At 56.9% G+C, this 23,820-nt stretch overlaps 12 protein-coding genes across 12 annotated transcripts; 7 read left to right on the top strand and 5 right to left on the bottom strand.

Annotated features, from left to right (window-relative positions):
- Positions 1-57: 57 nt before the first annotated feature.
- SCHCODRAFT_02612110 (uncharacterized protein) lies at positions 58-1,446 on the bottom strand. The gene is made up of 5 exons (XM_003038504.2): positions 1,418-1,446; positions 1,086-1,367; positions 729-999; positions 276-674; positions 58-229 (listed from the first exon to the last, which is right to left on the bottom strand). The coding sequence occupies exons 2-5, from the start codon at positions 1,319-1,321 to the stop codon at positions 158-160; spliced, it is 978 nt and encodes a 325-aa protein (XP_003038550.2). The 5' UTR covers positions 1,322-1,367; positions 1,418-1,446; the 3' UTR covers positions 58-157.
- Positions 1,447-1,528: 82 nt separating this feature from the next.
- On the bottom strand, positions 1,529-5,183 carry SCHCODRAFT_02612105 (26S proteasome regulatory complex, non-ATPase subcomplex, Rpn2/Psmd1 subunit). The gene is made up of 11 exons (XM_003038505.2): positions 4,999-5,183; positions 4,760-4,947; positions 4,585-4,709; positions 4,154-4,531; positions 3,986-4,108; positions 3,268-3,936; positions 2,943-3,218; positions 2,502-2,891; positions 2,275-2,451; positions 1,745-2,224; positions 1,529-1,692 (listed from the first exon to the last, which is right to left on the bottom strand). The coding sequence occupies exons 1-11, from the start codon at positions 5,142-5,144 to the stop codon at positions 1,669-1,671; spliced, it is 2,976 nt and encodes a 991-aa protein (XP_003038551.1). The 5' UTR covers positions 5,145-5,183; the 3' UTR covers positions 1,529-1,668.
- Positions 5,184-5,266: 83 nt separating this feature from the next.
- Positions 5,267-5,999, top strand: SCHCODRAFT_02612102 (mitochondrial cytochrome c oxidase subunit VIa). The gene is made up of 5 exons (XM_003037164.2): positions 5,267-5,431; positions 5,482-5,509; positions 5,561-5,583; positions 5,633-5,805; positions 5,856-5,999. The coding sequence occupies exons 1-5, from the start codon at positions 5,290-5,292 to the stop codon at positions 5,880-5,882; spliced, it is 393 nt and encodes a 130-aa protein (XP_003037210.2). The 5' UTR covers positions 5,267-5,289; the 3' UTR covers positions 5,883-5,999.
- Positions 6,000-6,095: 96 nt separating this feature from the next.
- On the bottom strand, positions 6,096-7,438 carry SCHCODRAFT_02612100 (uncharacterized protein). Its single transcript, XM_003038506.2, has 7 exons — positions 7,392-7,438; positions 7,282-7,336; positions 7,140-7,220; positions 6,995-7,089; positions 6,826-6,945; positions 6,487-6,768; positions 6,096-6,435 (listed from the first exon to the last, which is right to left on the bottom strand). Exons 1-7 carry the CDS (start codon positions 7,392-7,394, stop codon positions 6,415-6,417), a joined length of 657 nt encoding a protein of 218 aa, XP_003038552.1. The 5' UTR covers positions 7,395-7,438; the 3' UTR covers positions 6,096-6,414.
- Positions 7,439-8,161: 723 nt separating this feature from the next.
- Positions 8,162-9,883, top strand: SCHCODRAFT_01143104 (uncharacterized protein; the record flags this gene model as incomplete). Its single annotated transcript, XM_050341098.1, has 11 exons — positions 8,162-8,263; positions 8,315-8,405; positions 8,457-8,491; positions 8,539-8,599; positions 8,708-8,727; positions 8,776-8,935; positions 8,990-9,106; positions 9,157-9,265; positions 9,320-9,410; positions 9,466-9,772; positions 9,831-9,883. 11 exons carry the CDS (start codon positions 8,162-8,164, stop codon positions 9,881-9,883), a joined length of 1,146 nt encoding a protein of 381 aa, XP_050202351.1.
- An 831-nt stretch (positions 9,884-10,714) lies between these two features.
- On the top strand, positions 10,715-12,894 carry SCHCODRAFT_02165095 (uncharacterized protein). The gene is made up of 12 exons (XM_050341960.1): positions 10,715-10,966; positions 11,026-11,116; positions 11,176-11,210; positions 11,263-11,323; positions 11,373-11,385; positions 11,446-11,452; positions 11,508-11,667; positions 11,721-11,837; positions 11,888-12,002; positions 12,051-12,143; positions 12,197-12,546; positions 12,597-12,894. Exons 1-12 carry the CDS (start codon positions 10,847-10,849, stop codon positions 12,641-12,643), a joined length of 1,209 nt encoding a protein of 402 aa, XP_050202350.1. The 5' UTR covers positions 10,715-10,846; the 3' UTR covers positions 12,644-12,894.
- An 80-nt stretch (positions 12,895-12,974) lies between these two features.
- SCHCODRAFT_02612094 (uncharacterized protein) lies at positions 12,975-14,269 on the top strand. Its single transcript, XM_050344515.1, has 6 exons — positions 12,975-13,093; positions 13,144-13,186; positions 13,244-13,396; positions 13,479-13,631; positions 13,731-13,902; positions 13,956-14,269. Exons 1-6 carry the CDS (start codon positions 13,038-13,040, stop codon positions 14,006-14,008), a joined length of 630 nt encoding a protein of 209 aa, XP_050202349.1. The 5' UTR covers positions 12,975-13,037; the 3' UTR covers positions 14,009-14,269.
- On the bottom strand, positions 14,133-16,075 carry SCHCODRAFT_02596928 (cyclophilin-like protein; the record flags this gene model as incomplete). The annotated part of the gene is made up of 8 exons (XM_003038507.1): positions 14,133-14,448; positions 14,501-14,668; positions 14,720-14,868; positions 14,895-15,017; positions 15,060-15,465; positions 15,514-15,741; positions 15,791-15,937; positions 15,984-16,075. The coding sequence occupies 8 exons, from the start codon at positions 16,073-16,075 to the stop codon at positions 14,133-14,135; spliced, it is 1,629 nt and encodes a 542-aa protein (XP_003038553.1).
- Positions 16,076-16,135: 60 nt separating this feature from the next.
- Positions 16,136-18,809, top strand: SCHCODRAFT_02612087 (uncharacterized protein). The gene is made up of 3 exons (XM_050344514.1): positions 16,136-18,302; positions 18,354-18,471; positions 18,525-18,809. Exons 1-2 carry the CDS (start codon positions 16,169-16,171, stop codon positions 18,395-18,397), a joined length of 2,178 nt encoding a protein of 725 aa, XP_050202348.1. The 5' UTR covers positions 16,136-16,168; the 3' UTR covers positions 18,398-18,471; positions 18,525-18,809.
- Positions 18,422-18,687, bottom strand: SCHCODRAFT_02457105 (uncharacterized protein; the record flags this gene model as incomplete). The annotated part of the gene is made up of 2 exons (XM_003038508.3): positions 18,422-18,471; positions 18,525-18,687. Coding segments are annotated over 2 exons (213 nt in total), but the record flags the coding sequence as incomplete, so codon positions are not given.
- Positions 18,810-18,871: 62 nt separating the features above from the next.
- SCHCODRAFT_02612084 (general substrate transporter) lies at positions 18,872-21,531 on the top strand. Its single transcript, XM_003037168.2, has 14 exons — positions 18,872-19,036; positions 19,107-19,123; positions 19,182-19,288; positions 19,342-19,510; positions 19,570-19,615; positions 19,663-19,722; positions 19,778-19,899; positions 19,950-20,076; positions 20,126-20,234; positions 20,283-20,300; positions 20,350-20,501; positions 20,555-20,698; positions 20,752-20,923; positions 20,977-21,531. The coding sequence occupies exons 1-14, from the start codon at positions 18,929-18,931 to the stop codon at positions 21,225-21,227; spliced, it is 1,602 nt and encodes a 533-aa protein (XP_003037214.1). The 5' UTR covers positions 18,872-18,928; the 3' UTR covers positions 21,228-21,531.
- Positions 21,532-21,715: 184 nt separating this feature from the next.
- SCHCODRAFT_02486911 (P-loop containing nucleoside triphosphate hydrolase protein) lies at positions 21,716-23,644 on the top strand (the record flags this gene model as incomplete). Its single annotated transcript, XM_003037169.2, is given in 4 exon segments — positions 21,716-22,062; positions 22,115-23,023; positions 23,043-23,050; positions 23,073-23,644. 4 exon segments carry the CDS (start codon positions 21,716-21,718, stop codon positions 23,642-23,644), a joined length of 1,836 nt encoding a protein of 611 aa, XP_003037215.1.
- Between the last annotated feature and the right edge of the window lie 176 nt (positions 23,645-23,820).

The following is a 23,820-nucleotide window of genomic DNA, read 5'->3' as shown; positions in this document are numbered from 1 at the left end:
ACGTACCACACGTGATCGTTGTCACGGTGTGACTCACATCAACAACGGACCCGCAGCCTTTGCTTTAGCCCTTTGGACGAACAACCAGGTCCTATATTACATTGCATCCATACATTACAAAGCATCCAACACGTCTATCAAAAGCTCCATTGTCTGATCACTTCAGGACATTCCGAAGCTTGCCGTTCAGGAATGCCACAATATTCTCAACGGTTTCCCCAAAGAAGCCCTGCATGCCGTTAGTCAGCTATCGACAAACATTATTCCCTACTCACCTCATAGCTCGTATCGTTGACATAGCCATTGTGTGGGCTGAGGACAACGTTATCCAGCTTTCGCAGTGGGTGGTCCAACGGCAGAGGCTCGACATCGTACACATCCAACGCAGCGCTTCGGATTCCTCTTTTCGAAAGCACATCCACAAGCGCAGGTTCATCAACCAGCGGCCCTCTCGACGTGTTGACAAAGATCGCGGTAGCCTTCATCGACCAGAGATCCTCCGCCGTGATCAGTCCGCGCGTATCGTCCGAAAGGACCATATGCACGGACACGATGTCGCTCGAGCTGAACAGGTCGTGCTTTGTGTTTGCGAAGTCAACGCCGAGTTCGTGAGCGCGATCTTCCGTCAGATGTGGCGACCATGCCTGCACGCGCATGCCGAATACCCTGGCAATCTATTTAGGCTTTGTGTGAGCATGCAACGACACAAAAGTGCGAGAGGTTCTCACCTCTGCTACTCGTGATCCAAGCCGTCCCAGGCCCACCAGACCCAGCGTCTTCCCATACAGTCCAAAAGGGACCGTGGTCTGCCATTGAGGATTCGCCGAGCGTATGCTGTTGTGTTCCCTCGGGATCTCCCTGGCGGCCGAGAGAATGAGAGCCCAAATATGCTCGACCGTCGAAGCGCCCTTGTTGTTCGTGCCGGACACCACGATACCCTTCTCCGCAGCATACACAGTGTCGATGCCACGGTTCCTTGACCCCGTCGTGGCGATGAGTCTGCAAAGAATAGGTCAGTCAAAGCCCTAATCAGTCGCGATAAGATCTCGAAACGTCGAGTGTATCAACCATGAATAAGGACGTACTTCAGCTTCGGCAACCGGTCAATCAGAGACCTATTGAACTTCGTCCGCTCGCGCATGGCGCAGATAATCTCGTACTTGGCCAGCCGCTCAACCAGCGCGTCCTCGTCGTGGAGGGTATCATTGTATACGGTGATGTCTACCTTGCCATCGAGGAGTGACCAGTCTGCGAGGCTCAAAGCAACGTTCTGATAGTCGTCGAGGATGGCAACGGGTACGCGCTGCTGAGGTGCCGCCATCTTGGTCACAGTTTAGGTCAAGGTGAATCCCGAGATGGGTAAATCACTGATGACGCGATTCAGCACGATTGCTCGCGATATTTGAGTCAGGCTTACAGCCTGGAGAATGGGCGAATTCGTGGATGGCTGTTCCTCACGACTTGACTTTACCGGCATGCTCAGCAGGCCCGCTGCCCGAACACATAACTTGCGAAGAAAAAGTGAGATGTCTGGTCACGCATCACGGTTCGCTGACTTGAAGGTCTCTCCAGCAAGTCTGCAGGTGGCATAGCACTTCGAACTCACGCCAAAAAAGGAGTCGCTAGAGAACATTTGATTAAGTAAAGTTGCAATACAAGGTCCATCATCTACGTGTCGTTGTCGAAGGGATACTAGAGGCGATTGTCAGCCTACACCTTGCGTTGCAGTCGGGGAATCTCATACCTCAAATGGCGCAGGCGGCTCAGCCTCCGGCCCATCGTCCAACGCAATATGCCGACCCGCACCGTGCGTAGCTCCTGCTGCTGGCGCTTCCGGTGCTGCCTCCGTCGGCGGCCCCGCCAAGTTCACCGCCTCGAACTCGACGAATTCAGCAGGCTCCCCAGGTCGCCGGTCGTCCATGATAAGTATACCAGCGCCGCCGATGTAGGCCTCCGTCGTCAGCCCCATCGCCGCTGCCTGCGCCTTGCTCCGCGCATTTTTCGACGCGGGCGGTGGCGGGGGCTTGATCGACACTGGGCGGACGGGCTGGTAACGACCATCGGGCGGGAACTTGATGTAGGCGAGCTGCGCGGGGGTGACGCGAGAGAAGTTAGGCAACGATTCGGACGACGGTTCCTTGCGTTTTGGTGTCGAGGAAGTGGAGGGCTTGGCCTCTTCTTCTGGCTTCATCTCGACGTCGCCATCGCCCTCCTTCTTTTCGTCCTGAGTGTACTTGTTAGTGATTATTCTATTAGGAAGTGTCAACCACTAACCAAGTCCATGCCCTCGCCCTCAGCAGCCTTCTTCTTTTCCCTGGCCTTCGCCTTCGCCGTCGTCGACAAGACCGCGGTCGCAACTTTCGTGACAGTCTCCTTCTTGGGCGGCTTCGTTGCTGGCGGGTATGCGAAGAGGCTCGGGCGTGCGTCTGAGATGAACTCAAATTTAGGCACCTTCAATCGTTGAGCTTGCAGTATTCTCCGCAGAAAAATGATGAACATACCTTCAAGTCGCCATCCAGACCAATGATGCCGGTAGGCTCGAAAGCCAAGCAAGCGCAGTGTGCCAAAGGGTACCAGTACCAGAACTGGCAGAACAACACCATGCCAACGATGGCGCTGGTATTCCGCCCGCCCGCACGGCTTTGCAAGCTGATCGTGACGTTGCGGCCACCGGCGTCGACGAAGCCCTGCCCGATGGCGGCACCGAAGCGAGCCATCGGGTCCTCGTGCTTGTCGGAGACGACCTTGGTGTACAGAACGCGTGTCGAGGCCATTGATGGCGACGAGGCTTCCGACTGCTGCACGAGGATCATACCGAGAGCGATGAAAGCACCCTGGCGAACGAAGTCAACGCCATCCTTCGTCATGGGCTCGAGAATCTCGACAGCGTCCTAAGACAAAGGTCAAGGCAAAGTCAGAAACCTTTGTCAAGGAACGCGTACCTGAAGACCAGTACCAGCGCAAGCAAGGCCGAGGGCAAGAGTGGCACCACAACGGACGTGCGGGTTGTAGCTCTCGCTCAATAACTGCACGATGCGCGGCACCTGACCCGGGTTCTTGAACAGCAAGAACGCGAGCGCAGTGACCGCTGCTCTCCGGACGTCATCAGACGTGTCGGAGACGGCGATGTGCAGCAGTTGGCGAACGGCGCTGTTATTAGAGGTACCGGCGTAAGCAAGGGCAAGAGTGTAGACACCACCGTAACGGAGAAGGGGATCCTACGGATGTTCAGACAGATGTACAGAACGTCATAGGCGAGAGCCTTACCTTGTCCTTCAGCAGCGTCTTGACGGTCTCGTCCGCCTTCTCCTGCTGGCCGTAGTAGATGAAGGCAACACCGATAGCTAGTGAGCGGATGATCTTCTCATGCTGAGTCTCGCGAGCGTAGACCAACATCTCGTTGACCGGGTCTTCCGCGGCCGTACCAAGCATGACCAAGCCCATAGCAAAGCCGGCAGCCTCACCGGCGACAGCGGAGTCCATGAACAAAACGTTCTTCAGGTCCTCGAAAGCGTCCATGCTGTTAGATCCCATAGCCGCAACGCCAAGACCGAGTGCGGCACCGTGCTGGACGACCTCGCCTTGCGCAGCCTTGAGAGCGTCCCGTAGGTAGCCCACAACGCCGGAACCACACCCCGCGCTGATCAGGCCAAGAGCGTATAGGGAACCGCCCTCAGAGTAAGCGGCGCCCTGTATTGTGCTTTCGCCACCTTCTTGGGGAAGGTAAGGTCCGAGGATGGTCATGCCCTGCTCGAAGTAGCCCTTATGGATGACACCGAGGGCAGCGGTCGCAGTGAACTTGGCCCAGTTCGTCGCCACACCAAGCCACTCCAGGTTTTCGCGCAAGAAGATGTCGGATGTCGTGCCAGAGTGCATGAATGCGTTCTGGAAGGTGAGGGCGGTGTGGTAGACGGACGAGCGAGCTTCCAAGACTTCCTGAGGCAGTGTCAGCGATTGTTTTCGGCAGGGAAGTCATATACGTTACCTTGGTGTTCTTCAGGATGAGAAGGTCGACCTTGTTGTTCTTCTTCAGGAACTCGAGGTAGAGCTTCACGGACTCCTCCCCAGTCAGGATCATACGAAGCTTATCGTAGATGTCCTTCGTGGTCTAACGCGAGTCAGTACATGATCCACGGCAAGTAGTATGACATACCTCATCGCCTTCAGGAAGCTCTCGCCGGATAGCAGCCAAGAAGTCCTGCGCACCGCTCTCCACAAGGTCGAATGCGAACTGGTATGCAAGGAGCTTCTCGTTGGGAATAAGGGAGGTAAGGAAGTAGACCGTCAATGACGAGTTGCTGAGCGTGATGAGGAGACGCGTCAACGCGTGCGCGTAGGGAGAAGCCTCGCCAGACTTTGGTCGCGGGAATAGAGGGAAGAGGAAGTTGAGAACCTCGTCACGGTACGAGAGGGAGAAGGCCGTGTCAACAACGGCCTCCATGGCGTAGGAGAGGAGGGATGGGTCGTTGGTCTGATCATATATCTGGGAGACGATGTCCAGACGGTGCGCCTCAAGTGCGATTCCAATAGCCTGGGAAGTAGGTGAGATGATGCGTGAACGCGCGTATGCTGAGATCGGCGCACCTGCTTGTATTCCCCATCACGGATGCAGCGAGAGAAGATACCCTCAATGATGTTCTGTAGACGCGGGTCGATCTTGCTGCCAGTGTCCTCTGACCTCATCGAGATGTACTGGTCAATCGCCTTTGCTGTCGGCCTGTCAGACGCGATTTGTGGCACCTAAAGAATGTGCACTCACAGACGACGGTTTCCACGTATTCCTCCGAGCCGGGGACAGCAGTCTCCTGCTCGAACGCGTTGCCCGCGCCGAGTGCAAAGAAGAGCGCCTCCTCGTATTCCCCGAGGAAGTAGTAGACCTTGCTCGCGACTAATGCCGCCACATTCTTTGCACTTGCAGAGATCTCATCGCCTTCATAGAGGGACTCTCTAAAGGGGGTGTAAGTGTTCGTAAACGCGACACGACGCGTCAGCACGCACATTGTAGTGATCTGCTCTGATATTTCCGCCCAGAATTGCGGGACAAGCGTGTTGAGCACCTTGAGCGCATGCTCTTTGAAGACTGGGTCAGGCTCATTGAGCAGCGCGAGCGTGCCGGCCGCAGAGGACTGGGGGCGGGCGACCATAGCGGGAGTACAATACAAGGCAGACGCGGCCTGATGCGCACTCGAAGGACGCGTAACGCTGTGGCTGTGCCCCACGCGCGGGTCTCGGCCAACGCCGAACCCATTTCTGGTTTTCCGCACGTCCCCGAACTTGTAAACTGCACCCATGTCGCTCCTCGCGCGCAACGTCGCCCGCTCCTCCCTCCGCGCGGCGCGCCCGATGGGCCGCCGTGGCTACCTTACTCCCAACCCCGAAGCTGCCGAGCAGTTCGTTGCCCGCCAGAAGGCCGTCGAGCAGCACGCCGCCGGTACGAGATAATAGGATCGTTATATGCCCGCTTCCTTACACGCTCTACAGAGACGACCGACCTGTGGCGCAAGGTCAGGTGTGTGAACTCAACCATTCTTGTGGAACTACAGTGCTGATCATAAGCTAGCTTCTACGTCTGCATTCCTGCCAGTGAGTGAAGGCAAAGACGCCCCGCAATCCATCATAACCCCCTCGCCAGTGCTCGTCTGCGGCGCCTACGTCTACAAGAAGGAGACGGACCACCTAGCTCATCTTGAGCACCTCCGCCACGAGAACGACGGCGTCCTTCCCCAGCCTCCCGAGTACGAGTACCTTAACATGCGCCGCAAGCCCTACCCTTGGGGCAAGAACTCTCTTTTCTTCAACCCGGAGGCAAGCATACATATTTCAACCATCCATCCACTTCCTGACCCCGCCCCCAGGTGCAGAAGAACCTTGAGGAGGAGTAGACATTTTCATCTTGCAATCAACAAGTTTTGGTCGAGACATAGTCTGGACCGCGTCTGATGACCTTGCGGGGAGCCTACCCTTCCGACGTCTGCCGAGCATCAAAACATTAGAACGACCTGCCTGCAAGCTGCAAGGTATGTCTGCGTCCTAACACGCGTTGCAGCGTCATCTCTGGTGGCTGCCAATGAGCTCTTGCCCTTCGGTCGCTATCTATCGCCTCCGTGATTGGATCATCGGTCAGACTGGAGCAGTATGTCCTTCGCTTGCCCTCAGGTCATCTTCCCGGTTGCTCTTTATACAAGACGCGATGCCTTCCCCGTTCAAGTTCACAGGAGCTTCGCTTTTGCCCCCGTCGCTGATCTCTCGGCGTTGTATTTCTACTGAAGATTGAAGCTTTGAAGGCAGAGTCGTCCTGTGCATTGTCTGCGAGGATGTGGACGGGCTTGCGTGATATGGTTGCGCATTGTTCTTTCGATTGATACATACATGATTATACTTCCAGATCTCTGCATCGTCCCCAAACTCGTGGATCTACTTGGCGAACTGGGTCGCCTGGAAAGAGCAATGAGCGCGTGAATGTCCTTAGGAGGATGAGCTACGCACCAAGCTCAGGAGCTGGCCCAGGCCGCCCGAGTTGCTCCCACCAACGGTGGTCGAGCTTCCACCTCCACTGAGCTTGCTCTGCACGAGCAGCTTTACGACCGTCATGGCAGCGCCGTTGACGGCGTCCTGCTTGTCACCCGACGCCGACGCGCCCTTCTTGTCGAAGAGCTTGGCGGCCTCGCTCATGGCGGCGGCGATGAGCTCGGACTGGGAGCTCTTGCCGCCAGAGCTGGTGGTGCTCGCGCTCGAGCTCTTGCCTCCACCCACGAACTGCTTGAAGACCTGCGATGGAGTGAGCGCGCTGTCCGCTGCACGACAGAGAGGTACGATGTGCCATACCTGGAGGGCGGCAGCACTGCCCAGCGACTTCGCGTTGACACCGCTGGCATCGTCGTCGTCGTAGACCTTCTTGTGGGTCCTGGTGACATCCTCCTCATCGATGGGTTCTTCGTGCTTGCTCTTGATGACCAGTGAGGGCATATAGGCGCGGTTAGTGCGAGATACTCACCTTGTTGTTGTTGATGAAGCTCAGCGCGGTGCTGAAGAGGGAGCTCTCACCAGAGCTTTGGGTGCTAGCCTTGCGAACGACATCGTCATCATCAACTACGATGACGATCAGTGATAATCTCAGAGCGCACTGAACACACACGCACAGTCGTAGCCGCTGCTGCTATGGGTCCTGTTCTCGGACGTGGGTCGGTTCAGCTCCTGGCCGCCCGTCTTGCTCACATCGGCTGCACACGCCGCAGATCAGCACCGATCTCGCAAGACGGAAGGAAGACCCGCGCCACCCACACTGCGAGCGCTGGTACGCGTCAATGCCCTGCTTGGCGAGGTTCACAAAGTTGTCCTGAGGGGGGCGAGGGTGAGCACCTGAGCACGTCCGAGAATTCCAGAACGCTGACCATCGTCGAGTGCGTTGGTGTTCGGTGACAGGAGGGCGCCCGTGCCGGCGGCAGACGCGCGCCTGACGACGCGGCACGTGGGGGATAAGATACGGGAGTCCGGACCGTGCCTGCTGCGTGACTATTGTTTGCGTCCGAGTGCCTTGTCGTTTCCCTCCATGCCTCTCCTCGTTTGGCGACATGCGGCCAATGGGAGGCGTGCGCCGGGTGCCTTGCAATCCTCGAAGACCCTGGAGTGCATATCGTCAATGACTTATTCAGTATTCGCTCGCTACTACCGTGGTAAGATTTGTACCAGTCCAGTTCAGGCGGTCAGCAGAACTCGCTCTGCCGTCGGTGGTAAACTTTTCATTCTAATCCCCAGTATACCCTCGCATGTGTTCTGCGTGAGATCCCAGTGTGCCGCCTTGCCAGACGCTCGCGCCAAGTCGTACTCCTCGCAAGCAGCCGTCGATTGTTCCAAATACGGAGGATTTACCGTACTGTCATCTCGAAACGGCCTCACCATATGCCGTAAAGGTGCGGTCTCCATGCTATCAGCCTCGGCCGACTCTGCCAAGTTCGGCTGGATCTCTTGCCTATAGGGGTCTGCGAGCTCCCGCCGACATCAACTCTTATCAACGTTCATATACCATGGGGTCGAGTCCCACAGCGTGTGGCGGGTCCACTCCACCCGATAACCCCTGGGCGCCTATTCAACCCAGGCTCTTACAAGTACCGTCACCGTCGGGATGGCGCTCCCCCCTGCGACCTCTTCCCTCCCCGACTCCATGCCGGCGTTTTCCACCGACCAGGTGGTTGGCTTGGTCTTCATAACGGCTGGTGGATTCCTGTCTATAACCGCTGTGTCTTCGCTTCTCCTGTACGTTCTTGTGAGTACGACCTCCCATCTTGCGCGTCTACCACTCATACACGACACGTAGTACCTGGGTTTACGCCACCAATGGTCCATCTCCACCCTCATCCATTACTACTTCGTGAACTTGATGTTTGCGGAGCTCATTCAGGCGTTGGGTATGTTCAATGAGCCCTCTCATCTCGACGGCAACTCAAACGCTGTTGTAGGAGGCGTCATGACTGTCGAATGGATTGTTAGACGGGTGCGTGGCGATTTCTTCCTATTGAACCTGCGCTGACTCCCTTCCAGAGCGTAGAAGAAGGCGCCCTTTGTACGATGCAAGGGGCTTTCAAGCAGCTCGGGGATGTCTGTACGTCGCCCTCTTACCTGCGTTTCCATCTCATCCTGACGTATACCTCCTAGCTGTTGCGCTCACGTAAGCGACGTCTACGGCGCTCTGCTACGGGTTAACTGAAAGTCGTTCTTGACAGATCCATCGTACGTTGACAAGCAAGGAGCCGCGTCCAGAAGACTGACGCCCCATAGGCCATAGCCATCCATACATTCGCCGCCATCGTCTTCAAGATCATTACACCCCGCAGCCTTGCTGTCGCCACCATGGGCTTCATCTGGGTCTTCTCCATTCTCGTGGTGGCCGTACCCGCAGGACTGAATGCCGGGCGGTATTACGGGAACACGGGATACTGTAAGCGCCATGTCGCGCGTGCATGGTATTCATCTCCTAACGGCGCTTTCACAGGGTGCTGGATCCAACAAGACTTCGACCACCTGCGCATCCCGCTAGAATACATGTGGATGTGGGCGGCAGCGTTTATCAGTATTATCTGCTACGCGTGCGTGGCGTTCGTCCTACGAGGTTAGTGATCTTCCATATCGTTCGTTTGTTCTGTCTCATATGGTCCGAAGGCCACGATCTGGGTATGGCGAAGTTTGCGCAAGGGAGGCGATTCAGCATGTCCACGATGGACCGCGGCAGCCAGCGGAAAGCCAAGAACTTGGCCATGCAGATGCTCTTGTACGTCGGGCTTCTGCCGCTCCTCGTGTCGTCCTAAACTGACGATACTCCCAGTTATCCTGTAATATATTTCATCACTGTATTCCCTATCGCTGTTGTACGCTGGATGGCATTCTCGGGCTACGACATCCCGTTCGAGGCCACGGTGCGTGGGCGCGTCTCGCCAACAATTGAATAGTCCTAATCTAACTTCGTGACAGGCTTTTGCAGATACGCTATTCGCGCTATCGGGGCTATTCAATGTCCTCCTCTACGCCTGGACGCGACGATCCATCATCACCGGGAACAAGCCGACTACGGTCAGCGGCTCGCGGTCGGGCTCGACCTCTTACCACATGCATCATACGTCGATGGCTGCTGATTTGCGCTCGCCGACGACTGTGCATTTCAAGGATATGGCTTATCCCCCGAATTTGGTCACGCCTGCCGTGCCGAATGATATCCTTGACTCGCGCGATGCCCCCCAAGTCAAGGTCGTCTCGTACCCAGGGCATTTCTGGGAGGATAGTGCGTACCCAATTCTCGACACGGAAGTTAATGCGGTATACTAATACACCCCTCGTAGCCCCACCAAGCATGAAGCAAGCGGAGCTGGACTCGCAATGGCGTCGAGAATAGGCGGCGCATACCTTATGGCGCGCCGCCTGAAGGAGTAACTTATCATTAATGGGATGGAAGGAAAGCGACGTGCGTATCTACGTGTACTCTGTAATCTCTGTCGATTGTAGGTCCTAGGTCTTTGGGTGCTCGCGATTTCTTTGGGTGCTTGCGGTCTCGCCAACAGGAGAATGACGGGAGGACGGGATTAACCCTTGGCTTGACTTCGAGAGCTCGCACGCTTGTGGCACCCACACTGCTATCGCCGGCGGCTCGGGCTTCTCGAAGACCGTCTCGGGCTTCTTCAAGTAAAGATCGGCGCCGACATCAAGCCTCTATCAATCCCCCTTGCCTATACCCGCCCGTCAAACAGTTTCCAGGAGGCGCAGCCACCAACAATCATGCTGCATTCACCTTCGCGTGCTGCACTCGCCTTCGTTCCTTGATGACTATTTCTGTCGCCGATACGCTCTCGCGCGCCGTCACTAATACGCCCTTGAGCGCCGCAATTGTCGCCGATACGGCGACTCGGCGTTGCCTCTATAGCCCCGGTGGCGGTCCCTTTGGACGCGCGCGCCACGCCCTGCAACAACTGCGACGATGACAAGGGTTACAATCAGCTCGTTGCTACTGTTCCGTCTGCAAGGCGGATGTACGCAATCGCACGCGTAAACTTCCTCGCGTCGCCCCCCACTGCTCTTCACCGTACCGATGATCATCGTCTCGCGAAGCCCGAGGAGATGTAGCTGTCAGTTCGCACCGCATGCGCGCGCCGCCCTCCACTCCTTTGACTGGGCGCCGAATCCAGCAACATTTGTTTGTTCCCCAGTCGCTGCGTTTCAGCGCGTGTTCCGGCCCTGGCGGACTGCGCTGCGAGCTCGAGCGTGTATGAGCATGATGCGGCGCGCTCCAGCATAAAGAGGCACGCCCTCGCTTTGGAGCGTCGTGCATGCCAGTCCGTCCCTCCGCGCGACCTTCATTCCAATGGAATCGTCCGCTGCGAGTCCCGATTTCTCGTCCGGGGAGATTGCGGGTCTGGTGTTCGTAGTGATTGCGGGGACGCTTTCTGCTGTGTCTGTAGCGGCTGTTTTGGTTTACCTTCTCGTGGGTGGTCTTGCGAATCAGGCGGGGGAGAATCAGAATCACTGACGGGTCTATTCCAGTATTCGATGTCTCGGCAGGCATATTCACTCTCTGGTCACACTCATTATTATTTCCTCAACTTGATGGCGGCGGAATTCGTCCAAGCTCTAGGTGCGTCGTGATGGTCTCTGGGCCGCGAGGGCCGAGGAGGTTGACCATACATTCTCAAGGTGGCATGATGACAGCAGAATGGGTACGGGAACATGTGAGGGAAAGCACGTCGCACTAATAGGCTAACCCGCTGACGCACCCTTCAGAGGGTGCTTGAAGGAATGTCCTGCAATGTGCAGGGCGTGCTCAAGCAACTTGGCGACGTCGGTAGGTGGTACACCCTTATCGACTTTGATGGAAAGCTCATTTTTCATAGTCGTAGCCTTCACGTAAGTATTCTTTCCGCCATCTCTGCGCCTTAGCTCAGTACCAGCTTCGCCCGTCCACAGTTCTATGGTAAGCCGCGCTTCGGGATTCTAGCGATTCTTGTCCCTTACGCTCTTTTCAACAGGCCATCGCCATTCACACGTTCCTAAATATCGTCTGGAAATTCTCCTTCCCTCCGATAGTCGCACCCTTCGTCATCATATTCATGTGGACGCTTGCCATCCTGTTCATCGCAGTCCCCGCCAGCATCCATTCGGGACACTACTACGGCAATACGGGATACTGTGCGTGCCTCGCCCCCTTCTTGGACGGACAGACTGACACAGACTGATGACAGGGTGCTGGATCCGAGATGAGTACGACGCCCAGCGCGTAGGGCTCGAATACGTTTGGCTGTATATGGCCATGTTCGTCAGCCTGATGTGCTATGCATGCATTGCGGCGACGGTCAAGGGTACGCGCGCCCGTGACTCACGACGATACATATGCCTAACAGGATGACAGGCTACAACGTGAGATCGCTGTTCGGCGCCAGCAGAGATCCACCGGTGCAGAGGCTCTACCAGCAAGACCGCACAAACAGGCGGCGCATGAACCAGATGGCTCTGCAAATGATGTTGTGAGTCCCAAGAATCCATCGTCAGCACTGCTCGCTAACACTGCGAAGCTACCCTGCAGTGTATACGATCACGGTATTTCCTATAGCTATCGTGCGTTGGATATCTTTCGGGAAAATTGCAGTCCCCGCGGGCGCTACGATGTGAGTTTATGCTCTCAAGATTCTCGGGAGACCAATCGCTGACCCCCTCGTAGCTTCGCTTCCTTCCTCTTCTCGTTGTCCGGCTTCCTGAACGTCATTCTCTTCGGCTTCACAAGACGCGGAATCATCCCATATCCCTCGCATGTCATCAAGTCAAGATTAAGGACAAAGAGCTCTTTCGCCTCCCCTGGAATGACAAACAATCCCATGACCGACACCGTTGCCTCCGTATACTCGCAGACCGGCACCTACGGCGGTCGCTTCTCCCAGTTCCCGACGTCGGACTATCCGTTCCAGATGAAAGATGCTCCGCCATTACCTCCACTTCCAGAGCCTATTGCCATGCACGGGCAACAACGAAACCTGGATGACTTCTATGAAGTAACATTCGCGAAGCCTGATTGTGCGTTGATTCTTCTTGGGCGATGTGTACATGAAGCTGACAAGCCGCAGATCCGCCCAGTAGGGCAGATTCAAAGCGGTCGTCCTATTGGATATGATGCCACCATACGCCATGACCGCACTCACTCCGTTCCTTTGTATTTTGCGTAACTATCGGGCTCTAGAAGCGACACTGGCTGTAGCATAACGATGCCACCTCTGTTCCCTGTGCGATCTCTACCGTCCAGGCACTCCCTTGCTAATTACTGTACCACCTACTATATTTATCAGTTACTTAAGGCAGAAAACTGCTACACTTGCGAACCGAACGCAACGAAAACGACTGTATGAATCAATGGAATGGAGGGCCTATCGGGAATTAGCAAAACGTTGTGGGTTGCCTCCATTTAGAAGGTCATGAATGCCGTCGTCATGCCGGCACTCCGGACCGCAACACCCCTCTCTACACGCCACCATCGCACTTGAGCAGTTCATGCTCGAGGACAGGCGAGGATGGGCGGAAACCAATCTGTACCGAAGATAACAGCCCAGGATAAGGCTATACTTGAGTAAGCATGTCGCTGTGATGGCTCTGTTGCGCTCGCTTACACGAGACAAGTCTGAAGTTGCAGCGTGACAAGCTCAGGCAGTATCAGAAGAAGGCATGTTTTTGCCCATCCCCATAGATGGATGTATTGCTGAAGAGACTGTCAGGACAGATCCAAACCATTCTAGACCGCGAACATGCCATCGCGAAGACCCACCTGGCAAACGGCCAGAAGGACCGTGCCATCATTGCTCTCCGAAGACGGAAGTATCAGGAAAGCCTCCTCGTCAAGACGGACGGTCAGCTAGAGAATCTCGAGCAGCTGGTATGTACTCGCTTTGCGTTCAATTGACCCTCGGTGCAGTTAAGGTGCTGTACGTGCTAACTTACACGCTTGCGCGCCACAGGTATCGACCATCGAGTTCTCACTCGTCGAGGTTTCGGTGCTGCACGGGTTGAAGCAAGGAAATGAGGTCCTGAAGGAGATACACAAGGAGATGAACATTGAGAGCGTGGAGAAACTGCTCGACGAAACGGCGGAGGCGCGCGCGTATCAGCAGGTTCGTTTATCATTCCCTCAGGACGAATATGTATCTTTCGGGACGCCTCAACTCCTTCGCAACGAGCTCCCATCGCATCAGAGGCTGACACCCTTTCAGGAAATCAGCGACATGCTCGCTAATAATCTTACTGCCGAGGACGAGGACGCTGTACAGAACGAGCTCCGGGAGCTGCAGGAACAGGCAATTCGGGAAACGCAGCCTCAGAAGGAAGTCAGTCTTCCGTCTGCGCCTACAGAGGAGCCCGTGCACGCGCCCGAAGAGGTCGAAGGTGAGGTGTTTTGCCAGAGGTCAACGAGATTCGAGCTTATGCGAGTGTCGTAGCCGCCGAAGAGGAGCAGCAGCAGCAGCGGGCAAGGGTTGCTGTGCCTGGCTAGAGATGTTTCTCGCCCATTTTCTGTATTCATGACCGGACTCGGTATCGGTATACACGTCTGGACCATATCATCATCGTTCTCGTAGTGTCCAGTCTGAGGGTACGGACATCGTCTCCCCACACATCTACCACGCCTCGAAGTTCCCAAACCCAACCTTCCGCTTCTTCTTCGCGTCCTCATCTGCCGCTGCTGGCGCGGACCTCTTCGGCGCTCCACCGCCAGCCCCTGCTAGATTCAGATACTTCCCCACCCCACCCCCGCCACCACCGCTCCCTATCCCACCCTGCCCTGCGCCGACCTTCACGCCGAACCAGTTGATATCGTCGCCGGCCTCTTTGCGCTTCTGCGCGTCGGCACCGGCACCGGTGTTCTGTTGCTGCTCGCGCTTGGCGAGTTTGCGCGCGAGGCGGGTGCGGTATTCTTCGAAGGGGTCTTGGTAGCTAGAGAGGTGTCAGTAAGAAGAGTCGACGACGACGCAGAGGGCGAACGCACATGATAACCTCCTTAATATGAATACTTCGCGCTGGCCTATCCGTACCAGGCTTTACGGGCACCTTCTCGAGAGCGTCGAGCACATCCTCGCCACCGACGAGCTTGCCGAACACGGTGTGCTTGTGGTCGAGGTGTTGTGTGGCGCGGAAGGTGATATACCATTGGGAGCTGGAAGACGGGTCAGTGCGAGGAATATACGAGTCTACGAGAGGGGCTCACCCATTCGTGTCCTTCCCGCGGTTGGCCATAGCTAGGGTACCTCGGCTGTCATGCCGCGCGGCGCCCTTGAGGTCGTACTCGTCACGAAAGGGCGTTCCCCAATAGGACTCGCCACCACTGCCGGTTCCAGTTGGGTCACCAGTTTGGATCTGTCGGTATTGAGTCAGCCATTTACGACGCGTGTCGAGGCAAGACTTGCCATGAATCCGGGCACCAATCTGTGGAACAAGACATCATTGTATTTGCCAGCCTTCGCAAGTTGCAAGAAGTTGTAGCAAGTCTTCGGCGCCTGATGATCCTGGATCAACCTCATTACATAGCAGGAAAGCGCTGGATGTACCTTCTCACAATAAAGCTCCAAGTTCAGACTGCCACCACCCAAGCTCGTCACCACGCGCACATACGCGCGCCGCTTGCCAACGTCCTTCTCCTTACCCTTGCCCTTCGCCGAATTGTGGAAGTCCTCGAACATCAGCTCTTCCTCATCCCACAGCAATTTTGAAGATTGCGTTTGCGGGTCGACGGAGGTAGAGGTAAGGGACGCGCCAGGCGCGCCGCTGGAGTAAGGCGAAACGTTCCAAGGATCCTTCTCTTTTTTGAGCGCAGCTACGGGCCCAGAGGTCGCTGGCTTCGTGACAGCCTTCTCATCCTTGGTTTTGTCATCGGTCTTCGACGTCGACGCAGCTGTAGTGGGGACCGAAGCAGGAGGCAATCCATGAGGGTTCTGCAATGTGATAACGTCCTGCCTGGCAAGCTGTCAGCACGGAAGGTAGACAATAGATGGATGGGCCTACTTCTTGAACGGTACGTCGTTCACCAGATCCCTATTCCCCTTGATGCTGTCTGCCAGAAAGACATTGCCAGTGGTGGCAATTGCGACAATGTGCGAGTGCTCGCTGAAGGGCTTGTAGGATATGGGGTCGATAGTTTCGCCAGATGACTCCTTGTGCGCATAGTGCAAGGGAATGAGATCAGCGGGTGTGAGGGGTTCTTTAGTGATGGGGTGGGTGTTATTGTGCTGCCTACAGTGATGTCAACAAGTCGGCCTTGAACAGACGAATTGCGACGTACTTGAGCCATGGGATGATGTTGGTCAAATCAAAGACAGTCCCCGTCCCATCTGCATTCCTCGCGCATACGGGATGCGAGAAAGGTTGGAAGGAAAGCGCGCAACAGTCGAAGGGAGTGCGCGTCCCAGGGTGTGGTGCTTCGGACTTTCTGCATTTCGGTCAGCTTTGTCCACCATCTTCAGCAAGTCACGCACTTCTTGTATCCTGTCGAGGACGAGTGGTTGCCGAAGAAGCCCGCGTGCTCCTGGTGGGTGATGTAGAGCTTGTTCGAGTTTCCGTGACCCATGAGTGCGGAGGACAAGGCGCGGCTTCCGGCCCGGTCCCGATCGCCGACTTCATTCCATCCCGCTTGACCGAGCAGCTCATCTCATCCGCGCCCATGCTCCCGTGCTCGCGCGCCAGGGCCGCCGTCTCTCCCGCACACCTCGCGCGCCAGAAAAGCACCGTCGCAGCGTTTATTGCCCCGAGGACGCGCACGGGGCCGCCCCCCGCCCCGCCCGCCGAGCTCGCGTCTCCCTCGAGCAAGAACCTCTTCTCGCGCGTCCGCCAGAACATCGCAAGGTCACACGAAGTCACCCGCGATGCGACCCCCGCGAAGGCAAATGTCTTCAACGATGCACTCGCCAATATGCGCTCCGCGCTGAAGCAGTACGACTATGAGCGCGCCGAGCAGCACTGGCGGCAGCTGCAGGAGCATGACCTCGTTCATTACCTTGGTCCTTCACAGCTGCACCAACTGTCGAAGTACCTGGTCATGCACCAGACGAACATGACTGCCAAGCGCTTGCAACCACAACGACGGCACGACCTCTTCAAGGAGGTCGCTGTGATCGCCGCGGCGGGTGGCGCGCCGGACGCGCTCAGGGCCTACATGCAGTACGCCGTGCGCGACAACCAGCCGCAACTCATCCTAGAGGTTTACGAGCAGTATCTAGCGGCAACTGCAGCAAACAAACCTGTCGAGCAGCTGGAGGACGAAGGAGAGGAGTTGAAGGACCACAATGGAGTCGACCTTGCCGGTGTCTCCTTGGATCCCGCTACCTTCGATCGCGTTCAGTTCCTCCTCTTCGCCGTGACGGCGCACATCATGCTCGGCGACTTCCATGCTGCTCTCCGCCTCTACGTCAACTACCCCTCCTCCATCCCCCGCCAAAGTGTAAACACCTTCCTTCAAACTACTGTCGACAACTCCAGATCTGTCCAAATGCGCGAAGTCCTGCTCAATCTCGACGCTGCTCGCTTGATCAAGCATCCCCAAAACATGGCTGGACGGTTAATGAGCTTCACTAGGACGAAGGGCTACAAGCAGGTTCAGGCCCTATACGACAAGATCGTCGAGGGCATGTCGGGTCCGGACGCCTTCATCGCCAGCGACGAGAGCTTGATAAGCGAGCTCAGGCCAGTCGCTATGACAGAATATCTCTGGACCTCCTTCGTCACCACATTCCTTCGATGTGGCAGGAAGGATCTGGCGCAGGGTGTCTGGCAGAACATGCTTTCCCTCGGCATGCGCCCCGGGTTGTTCGTGTACACTGCGATGCTCGACACGTATGCGGACACAGGCGCGGTCGACGATCTCACGCAGCTCTGGAATACCATCGTCCAGGCCAAACTGCAGCCCGACGCGCTGGGGTATCGCGCACTCGTCGATGGGTTGATGAAGGCGGGGCGATTGCAGGAGGCCCTGGAGCGGTATGAGGAGTTCAAGCGCACCCAGCTGCCGAAAGCTCCCCCAGAACACGCCATTACCGTCTTCAACACGATGCTGCACGAGCTGCTGTTGTCGCGTTCGCCTAACGTAGCCAGCGACGTGTTCAAGGACATGGTTCAACTGGGTATCAAACCTGACCAGGTCACCTTCAACACATTCCTCGCGTACTATGCCCGGCGGGAAGACATGACGGGAGTGTCCAACACCATCCAGGCTATGAGGGGAGCGGGGCTCTACGGGGACGAGTTCACGTATACTTCGATCCTCACTGCCTTGACTCGCGTCGGGCGCAAAGACGCGGCGGACCTGGTGCATGGCATCATGACTTCGCTGAACCTGAAGCCGTCGGCACACATGTACACCAGCCTCATCACCCGACAGCTGAGGGAGGGCTCGGAGGCGAACTTGGAAGCCGCTTACAGGTTGCTGCACCTGATGGAGACGACGCCCGGCCTCGCGCCGAGCGTCGTCACGTATACGGCCATTTTGGCAGGGCTACATCGTGGCGACTGGTTGAACGAGGAGGAGCGGCAAAGACGACGGGACGACATCATGCACCGCATGGCCGCCCGCGGCCTGCAACTCACTCGCGTCACATACCACATCCTGATCAAAGCCTGCCTGGAGCAAGAGGAGAGCCTTTTGGATGCTGTCATGTATTTCCGCGAGATGCTCGCGCGCAAACTCGTTACGTCCGACGCATGGTATCTCATACTCTCCGGGGTCGCGCACTGGGAGCGGTGGGACGTTGGGGACGAGTTGATACGATATATGCAGGTGCAGCGCGTAGAGGTGCTGCCGTCTGTTCGGCAGGTGGTCAAAAGTATCCAGAGACGACAGCGCGTAGGTTTACCTGATGGTGTGGGGACACGGAAGGGGGACCGTTACGACATATAATATAATCTCTACTCCTCATGACGCGCCGAGAAGGAATGCCTTGCCCAAACCGAGCCGCTTGTAGCGGTCGAATGCTGGGGTTGTGTGAGTTGGGGGCGCGACGCGTAGGGAAACACGAGGCACGCACCCCAGAAACTCCATTTACGACCGAGATAGCGGCCGAGTAAGGGGAGGAAGACCATGCCGAAGATGTCACGGAGCTGGTCGAGGTTTTCCTCCCACTCGATGAGCGCCTGGAGGTAGCTGTCGTCCGAGCGCACAGACGACGTGTCCGAGAGATCGTCGAGGGAGTCCAGCTCTGAGGCCATTCTAGCGTTCGAAATTACACCCAAAAACCCAAGCAGAGGGTACAAGAGAAGCTGCACGCCGTGGACGTAAGCTGGCGCGGTGGCGGGGGAGAGCAAGAACCGGGTCAGCGGGCCGGGATTTGTTATGTGCCAAGGAGTTGCCGACGAGAGCTCCAAGGTCCCTGCTTTTGCCTCCCACCTCCATCACGGCCCCGCGAGTGAGATCCTCGCCGAGTAATGCATCATGGCGGACGACGTCCCGCAAGCCGCGCCGCCCAGCAAGTACCTCAAGCTCACAGGCCAACCGCTGCTCTATGCCATCTCCATCTTCGCCTCCCTCGGCGTCTTCCTGGTGCGTGCAACAATGACCGACTCCACGCGCCCCTACTCACTATCGCGCTTCCCATCGTCTGTGTCTGTAGTTTGGATATGACCAAGGGTACGTGTGCACCTACCCCGCCTTCACCCCGCGTCGCGCTCACAACCTCCCCCTGCAGCGTGATGAGCGGGATCATCACCCAGCCGCACTTCCGCAACTACTTCCAGACACCGACCGCCTTCCAGACGGGCACCATGGTCGCCGTCTTGGAGATTGGCGCGTTCAGTACGTCGCGCGCGTACCTCGTGCACTTACATCATCGCTCACCCCGTATCTAGTCACCTCACTTGCCGCCGGGCGCGTCGGCGACCTCATAGGACGCAAGGGCACGCTCTTCATCGGCGCCGTCGTCTTCACGGCTGGAGGCGCTGTTCAGACCTTTACGAATGGGTTCTCAGTCATGATCGTTGGTCGTGTAATCTCCGGCTTCGGTGTCGGGTTGCTCTCGTGCGTTGTTCTCTTGCATAGCCCCCTCGTCTGCTGCTCATCTCCTCTCCCCGCATCAGAACTATTGTGCCCATATACCAAAGTGAAATATCGCCGCCCGATCATGTATGTTACGCGGTGGCGTCTAAGACTGTCAGCTGACGTCCTTCAAGCGCGGCGCCCTCGCGTGTATGGAGTTCACCGGCAACATCATAGGATACTCGGTATCTGTGGTACGCACCCGTGATTACCTCTTATGAACAGGCTGGTGCTCACGGCTCGCCTTAGTGGGTGGGCTACTTCTGCTCCTTCATCAACTCCGACTTGTCCTGGCGCGTACCCCTCTTGTTGCAATGCGTCATAGGCACAATTCTTGCTTTGGGCTCACTCATCATGCCCGAGAGCCCTAGGTGCGTGCTTCGTAGCTTCGCACCCCGCACTTCCATCTGATCAGTTGCAGATGGCTGGTAGATACGGATAATGACGCCCAGGGCATGCGTGTGCTTGCGGACCTGCATGGTGGCGATCCGGAGGATGTCATTGCGATCGCTGAGTACAAGGAAATTAGAGAGAAGGTCGATGAGGAGGTGCGTATCTTCAACGGTAACGAAGGTGATGATTTTTACTTGTCTGCAGCGCAACTCTGGCGAGGGTCGCGGCTACGGGGTCATGTGGAAGAAGTACCGCCGGCGTGTCATTCTCGCCTGCTCCTCTCAGGCGTTTGCCCAGCTGAACGGAATTAATGGTCAGCCGCCTCCGTTTTGTGTACTCCCCTGATGCTGACCCCCTTCAGTCATCTCGTACTACGCCCGTAGGTCTCCTGCTCCTCACCTGTTGTCCAGATACCTAATCCTTGGCAGCTCGTGTCTTCGAGGAAGCTGGTTGGATTGGCCGTGAGGCCATCCTCATGACGGGTATCAACTCCTGCATCTACGTCTTGAGTACGCTTCCTCCGTGGGTTCTCGTCGACCGCTGGGGACGCCGTGCGATCCTGCTTTCTGGTGCCGTTATCGTACGTGGTGGTATTCATTATGTGCTGGCACAACTTACTCACTCGATCTTTAGATGGCCCTCGCTCTGGGTGCGACAGGCTGGTGGATGTACATAGACGTTCCCATGACCCCCAATGCCGTCGTTGCCTGCGTTATCATCTTCAACGCTGCTTTCGGCTACAGCTGGGGCCCCATTCCTTGGCTGTACCCGCCCGAGGTACGTCCAGCGGTTGTCGATCGCGAAGTGCACACACTGACATGCCAATGCAGATCATGCCTCTCACCTTCCGCGCCAAGGGTGTCTCGCTCTCGACGGCCTCGAACTGGTTCTTCAACTTTGTCGTTGGTGAAGCCACCCCTGTCCTGCAAGAGCTCATCGAATGGCGACTGTACCCGATGCACGGCTTCTTCTGTGTCTGCAGTTTCGTGCTGGTGTACTTCAGTACGTTTTTCTCTCATTTTCTCTTTTCCTCACATCTTTGACCTCCTTTCCAGTGTACCCCGAAACCAAGGGCGTCCCCCTCGAAGAGATGGACGCCGTGTTCGGCGAGGAAGAGTACGAGGAGATAATGGACAATGCGTCCGACTCCGACACGGACTCCCTGCTTACGCACGTCCCCGCGGGCTACGGCACCATCTACGGCCCCGGCTCGTCGCGCGGGCTCCTGACGCGCACGCTCAGCGCCAAGTCTGGCGTCCATCAAGTGCAGGACAATCACCCGCAAGGGCAGTCGCACGAGGCATAGCGGTGCCACTCGTAGGTACAGCGGCGGCCTCTTTTGCCCATGCCGCCTTAGCGCACTCGCGCAAACAACACAATGCGCACCGCGTAACGGTTGGACTCACCGAACCCTGGTGGGCCAGGACGCCGTGTCGCGGTACTCACTCTTTCGCTAGTGCCCCCAAGGTGCTGGTGGAGGAGCAGCTGTAACATATTTTGCATCTACGCTTTCTCATGACACACTACGAAGTCACAATACAATTCTACCTTTTGTTTGTACCCTTTCAGCTGTTTGAGTCTCGTAGACTGAACTTGAAAAAATGAGTCGCATTTTGACTTTGCCTCCGTGAAGCGCGCCGGCTGATCGGGCCGTAACACCAATTCGATCGCGTTGTTTCGCGACTTGTCTTCGACTTGGCACCGACGATGAGCCTGTCCACCCTCTCCCCGCGCGCACGCCCCACATCTCTCTCTTCTCGCTCGCCATGTCTCCTGCACATATGCGCGCGTCAGATGAGCCGCGCTGCGGAGGCCTACTACGAGCACAAGGCTCGCGAGACTGAGGAGTCTGACGAACGGGCGAAACGCCCAGGACGTAGACAGACCTTCACTAAGCCCAGCTCCAACCTTCTGCAACGTTACTCGGGCCTCTTAGACGACCGAACTGCGTCCATACGCGACTTGGAGTATGGGGCTCCTCTGGTTCACTTCGAAGTGCTGGGTCTGCACAAGCCCATAGTCGACGCGATGCATGCTGCCTTCCCTCATGTTACGCATCCCACGGAGATGCAGACGCGTCTGATACCTGCTATACTCAGTGGGAAGGATGTCATACTGAAGGATGACACAGGGACTGGGAAGTGAGTGCTGTATGAATCCTAGTAATACTTTCGAGCTGACCTGTTTGCACAGAACCTTCGGCGCTATGCTAGCCCTGCTGAGCAAACCTCGCACCAAGTACCGCGTTAGGAACGCTCAAGGAAGGACCATCGAGAAGGACACCGTCACCTCCCTCATGATTGTTCCCTACCGCGACCTCGCATACCAGATCCTCAACTGGATCGAGAGTATCGTCAAGAACTTTGGCGGCGCCTCTCCTCCAGAGCTATCTTCCATCGCTCAAGTTCTCGTACGCGACGGACAGATGCATCTCGGAGAGGGCCTTGAAACCTTGCGCGACGAGCCGCCCCATATTCTCATTGGCACACCACAAGCCCTCCTCGACGTCTATCGCGAGGACCCCAACGCCTTCTGCCGCAGTGCGCTTTCCACTGTCTTCGTCGATGAAGTCGACTACCTCGTCGAGACTGTACGCGACCTTGGCCCGGAGCAATCGAACAAGCGGCGCGCGTTGGAGCGTCGGATTCGCAAGCACCCAGGCCCGACGCGCGAACTTCTCGACATCATATACGAAGACCGCCTACGCAGAAATGCGGAGCTCCTCGAGAGCGAGTACGAACACGACGACGAGGCTGGCGTTGCATCGAAAAGGGAAACTATCGGGGGACCCCAGTTGGTGCTGGCGAGCGCGACACTGCCGGGCCACCTAAGCTCGTACGTCTTCGGGCAGAGTGGATGGTTTGCGAGGCATGATTATGTGCGTATAACGAAGAGCAAGGACGACAGTTCATCTGTGAGCAAGACTATGGGGCTTGGCGGCACTGGTGTCGAGCATTCCGTCATTCTTGTTGGGCCGAACAGTGCGACCAATATTCCTGGAGCAGAGCCGTCGACACAGGCAACCGAGCTTCCATCAGTCTTGTCAGAGGACGAGCAAGCGCTCGACGAGGATGCCTTGAGCAAAGAAGAGAAGCGAGGCGAGTAGCTTTCATTTCTGAAGACCCCAAAGTATACTGACCATTGCATGCAGGGTTTGCCGGCAAGCGGTCGCCCTACAATCCAGATGTCATGGAGGCCATTGCTACGGCATTCGCGTTAGACGTCCCTTCTGTGGCGCTCCTTGTGCTGCCTACATCGGCCAACGTGAAGCGCGCAGTGTACGATCTTCGCGAGCTCGGTGTCAATGCGCGACCGCTGGACCTTGCCCAGCAACGAGGTCTTTTGACAGGAACGCAAGAAGCGAGGAGCAATCCGATGATGCTGGTATCGACTTTCTCTGCTATCCGGGGGCTCGATTTACCCGACCTCACGCATGTTTTCATCCTTGGCGTCCTGGAGAGGGAGATTGTGCCCCGCGCCACTGACGCGTATGTTCACATTGCAGGACGCGTGGGTCGTTCAGGACGAGGGGGGAAGGTGGTCTCGTTTATCGAGACGACGGAGGCGGATGGTGCTGCGTACGACCCGGACGCTGCGCCTGAGGAAAAGGCGGCTGCGCGCCAGGGAGACCTGTGGCGACTGCAGCGGGTGTTGAAGCGGCTGTCGCTGAGACCGAGGGCGTTCCCGCACTTTGATGACGTAGAGTACGAGGAGGAAGTGTAGTTGTTCCTGTTGATGCCAGCACTGCGTTCAGCACGAGCATCTGCACACGGTCGCTCTGGGCCGCGTCCGCGCACCATCAACGCCCGTTGCGCATTGCATCAGCGCGCCGCACGCCCCTCTGCTCCTCCTTACACACACCCGGTTTCTAGCGCAGCGCAGACCGCGTACCGAGCAGG

This window comes from Schizophyllum commune, assembly GCF_000143185.2.
Source record: "Schizophyllum commune H4-8 unplaced genomic scaffold SCHCOscaffold_2, whole genome shotgun sequence".
Classification (NCBI taxonomy): domain Eukaryota; kingdom Fungi; phylum Basidiomycota; class Agaricomycetes; order Agaricales; family Schizophyllaceae; genus Schizophyllum; species Schizophyllum commune.
Note: the sequence above shows the minus strand (reverse complement) of the source record. Positions and strands in the feature narration are given on the sequence as shown.

What these genes read in the sequence shown, in the direction of transcription:
- SCHCODRAFT_02612084 (XM_003037168.2), top strand. Translation starts at nt 18,929, where the DNA reads ATGGCGGACGACGTCCCGCAAGCCGCGCCGCCCAGCAAGTACCTCAAG. An exon ending in CTTGGAGATTGGCGCGTTCA is followed by an intron (nt 19,289 to 19,341) that starts GTACGTCGCGCG and finishes CCCCGTATCTAG; the next exon opens with TCACCTCACTTGCCGCCGGG. An exon ending in GAGAGAAGGTCGATGAGGAG is followed by an intron (nt 20,077 to 20,125) that starts GTGCGTATCTTC and finishes ACTTGTCTGCAG; the next exon opens with CGCAACTCTGGCGAGGGTCG.
- SCHCODRAFT_02612105 (XM_003038505.2), bottom strand. Translation starts at nt 5,144, where the DNA reads ATGGTCGCCCGCCCCCAGTCCTCTGCGGCCGGCACGCTCGCGCTGCTC. An exon ending in ATACGTGGAAACCGTCGTCT is followed by an intron (nt 4,710 to 4,759) that starts GTGAGTGCACAT and finishes ACAGGCCGACAG; the next exon opens with CAAAGGCGATTGACCAGTAC. An exon ending in TCATCCTGAAGAACACCAAG is followed by an intron (nt 3,937 to 3,985) that starts GTAACGTATATG and finishes ACACTGCCTCAG; the next exon opens with GAAGTCTTGGAAGCTCGCTC.
- SCHCODRAFT_02612087 (XM_050344514.1), top strand. Translation starts at nt 16,169, where the DNA reads ATGCTCCCGTGCTCGCGCGCCAGGGCCGCCGTCTCTCCCGCACACCTC. An exon ending in GCGCGTAGAGGTGCTGCCGT is followed by an intron (nt 18,303 to 18,353) that starts CTGTTCGGCAGG and finishes GCGTAGGTTTAC; the next exon opens with CTGATGGTGTGGGGACACGG.
- SCHCODRAFT_02612110 (XM_003038504.2), bottom strand. Translation starts at nt 1,321, where the DNA reads ATGGCGGCACCTCAGCAGCGCGTACCCGTTGCCATCCTCGACGACTAT. An exon ending in GACCGGTTGCCGAAGCTGAA is followed by an intron (nt 1,000 to 1,085) that starts GTACGTCCTTAT and finishes TATTCTTTGCAG; the next exon opens with ACTCATCGCCACGACGGGGT. An exon ending in TCAACGATACGAGCTATGAG is followed by an intron (nt 230 to 275) that starts GTGAGTAGGGAA and finishes AACGGCATGCAG; the next exon opens with GGCTTCTTTGGGGAAACCGT.
- SCHCODRAFT_02165095 (XM_050341960.1), top strand. Translation starts at nt 10,847, where the DNA reads ATGGAATCGTCCGCTGCGAGTCCCGATTTCTCGTCCGGGGAGATTGCG. An exon ending in CTACGGCAATACGGGATACT is followed by an intron (nt 11,668 to 11,720) that starts GTGCGTGCCTCG and finishes GACTGATGACAG; the next exon opens with GGTGCTGGATCCGAGATGAG. An exon ending in AACATTCGCGAAGCCTGATT is followed by an intron (nt 12,547 to 12,596) that starts GTGCGTTGATTC and finishes GACAAGCCGCAG; the next exon opens with ATCCGCCCAGTAGGGCAGAT.
- SCHCODRAFT_02612102 (XM_003037164.2), top strand. Translation starts at nt 5,290, where the DNA reads ATGTCGCTCCTCGCGCGCAACGTCGCCCGCTCCTCCCTCCGCGCGGCG. An exon ending in CGTCGAGCAGCACGCCGCCG is followed by an intron (nt 5,432 to 5,481) that starts GTACGAGATAAT and finishes CACGCTCTACAG; the next exon opens with AGACGACCGACCTGTGGCGC. An exon ending in CTCTTTTCTTCAACCCGGAG is followed by an intron (nt 5,806 to 5,855) that starts GCAAGCATACAT and finishes CCCCGCCCCCAG; the next exon opens with GTGCAGAAGAACCTTGAGGA.
- SCHCODRAFT_02612094 (XM_050344515.1), top strand. Translation starts at nt 13,038, where the DNA reads ATGGGCGGAAACCAATCTGTACCGAAGATAACAGCCCAGGATAAGGCT. An exon ending in CAGGATAAGGCTATACTTGA is followed by an intron (nt 13,094 to 13,143) that starts GTAAGCATGTCG and finishes ACACGAGACAAG; the next exon opens with TCTGAAGTTGCAGCGTGACA. An exon ending in AGGCGCGCGCGTATCAGCAG is followed by an intron (nt 13,632 to 13,730) that starts GTTCGTTTATCA and finishes ACACCCTTTCAG; the next exon opens with GAAATCAGCGACATGCTCGC.
- SCHCODRAFT_02612100 (XM_003038506.2), bottom strand. An exon ending in CGCGTACCAGCGCTCGCAGT is followed by an intron (nt 7,221 to 7,281) that starts GTGGGTGGCGCG and finishes CGGCGTGTGCAG; the next exon opens with CCGATGTGAGCAAGACGGGC. An exon ending in TGGGCCAGCTCCTGAGCTTG is followed by an intron (nt 6,436 to 6,486) that starts GTGCGTAGCTCA and finishes TGCTCTTTCCAG; the next exon opens with GCGACCCAGTTCGCCAAGTA.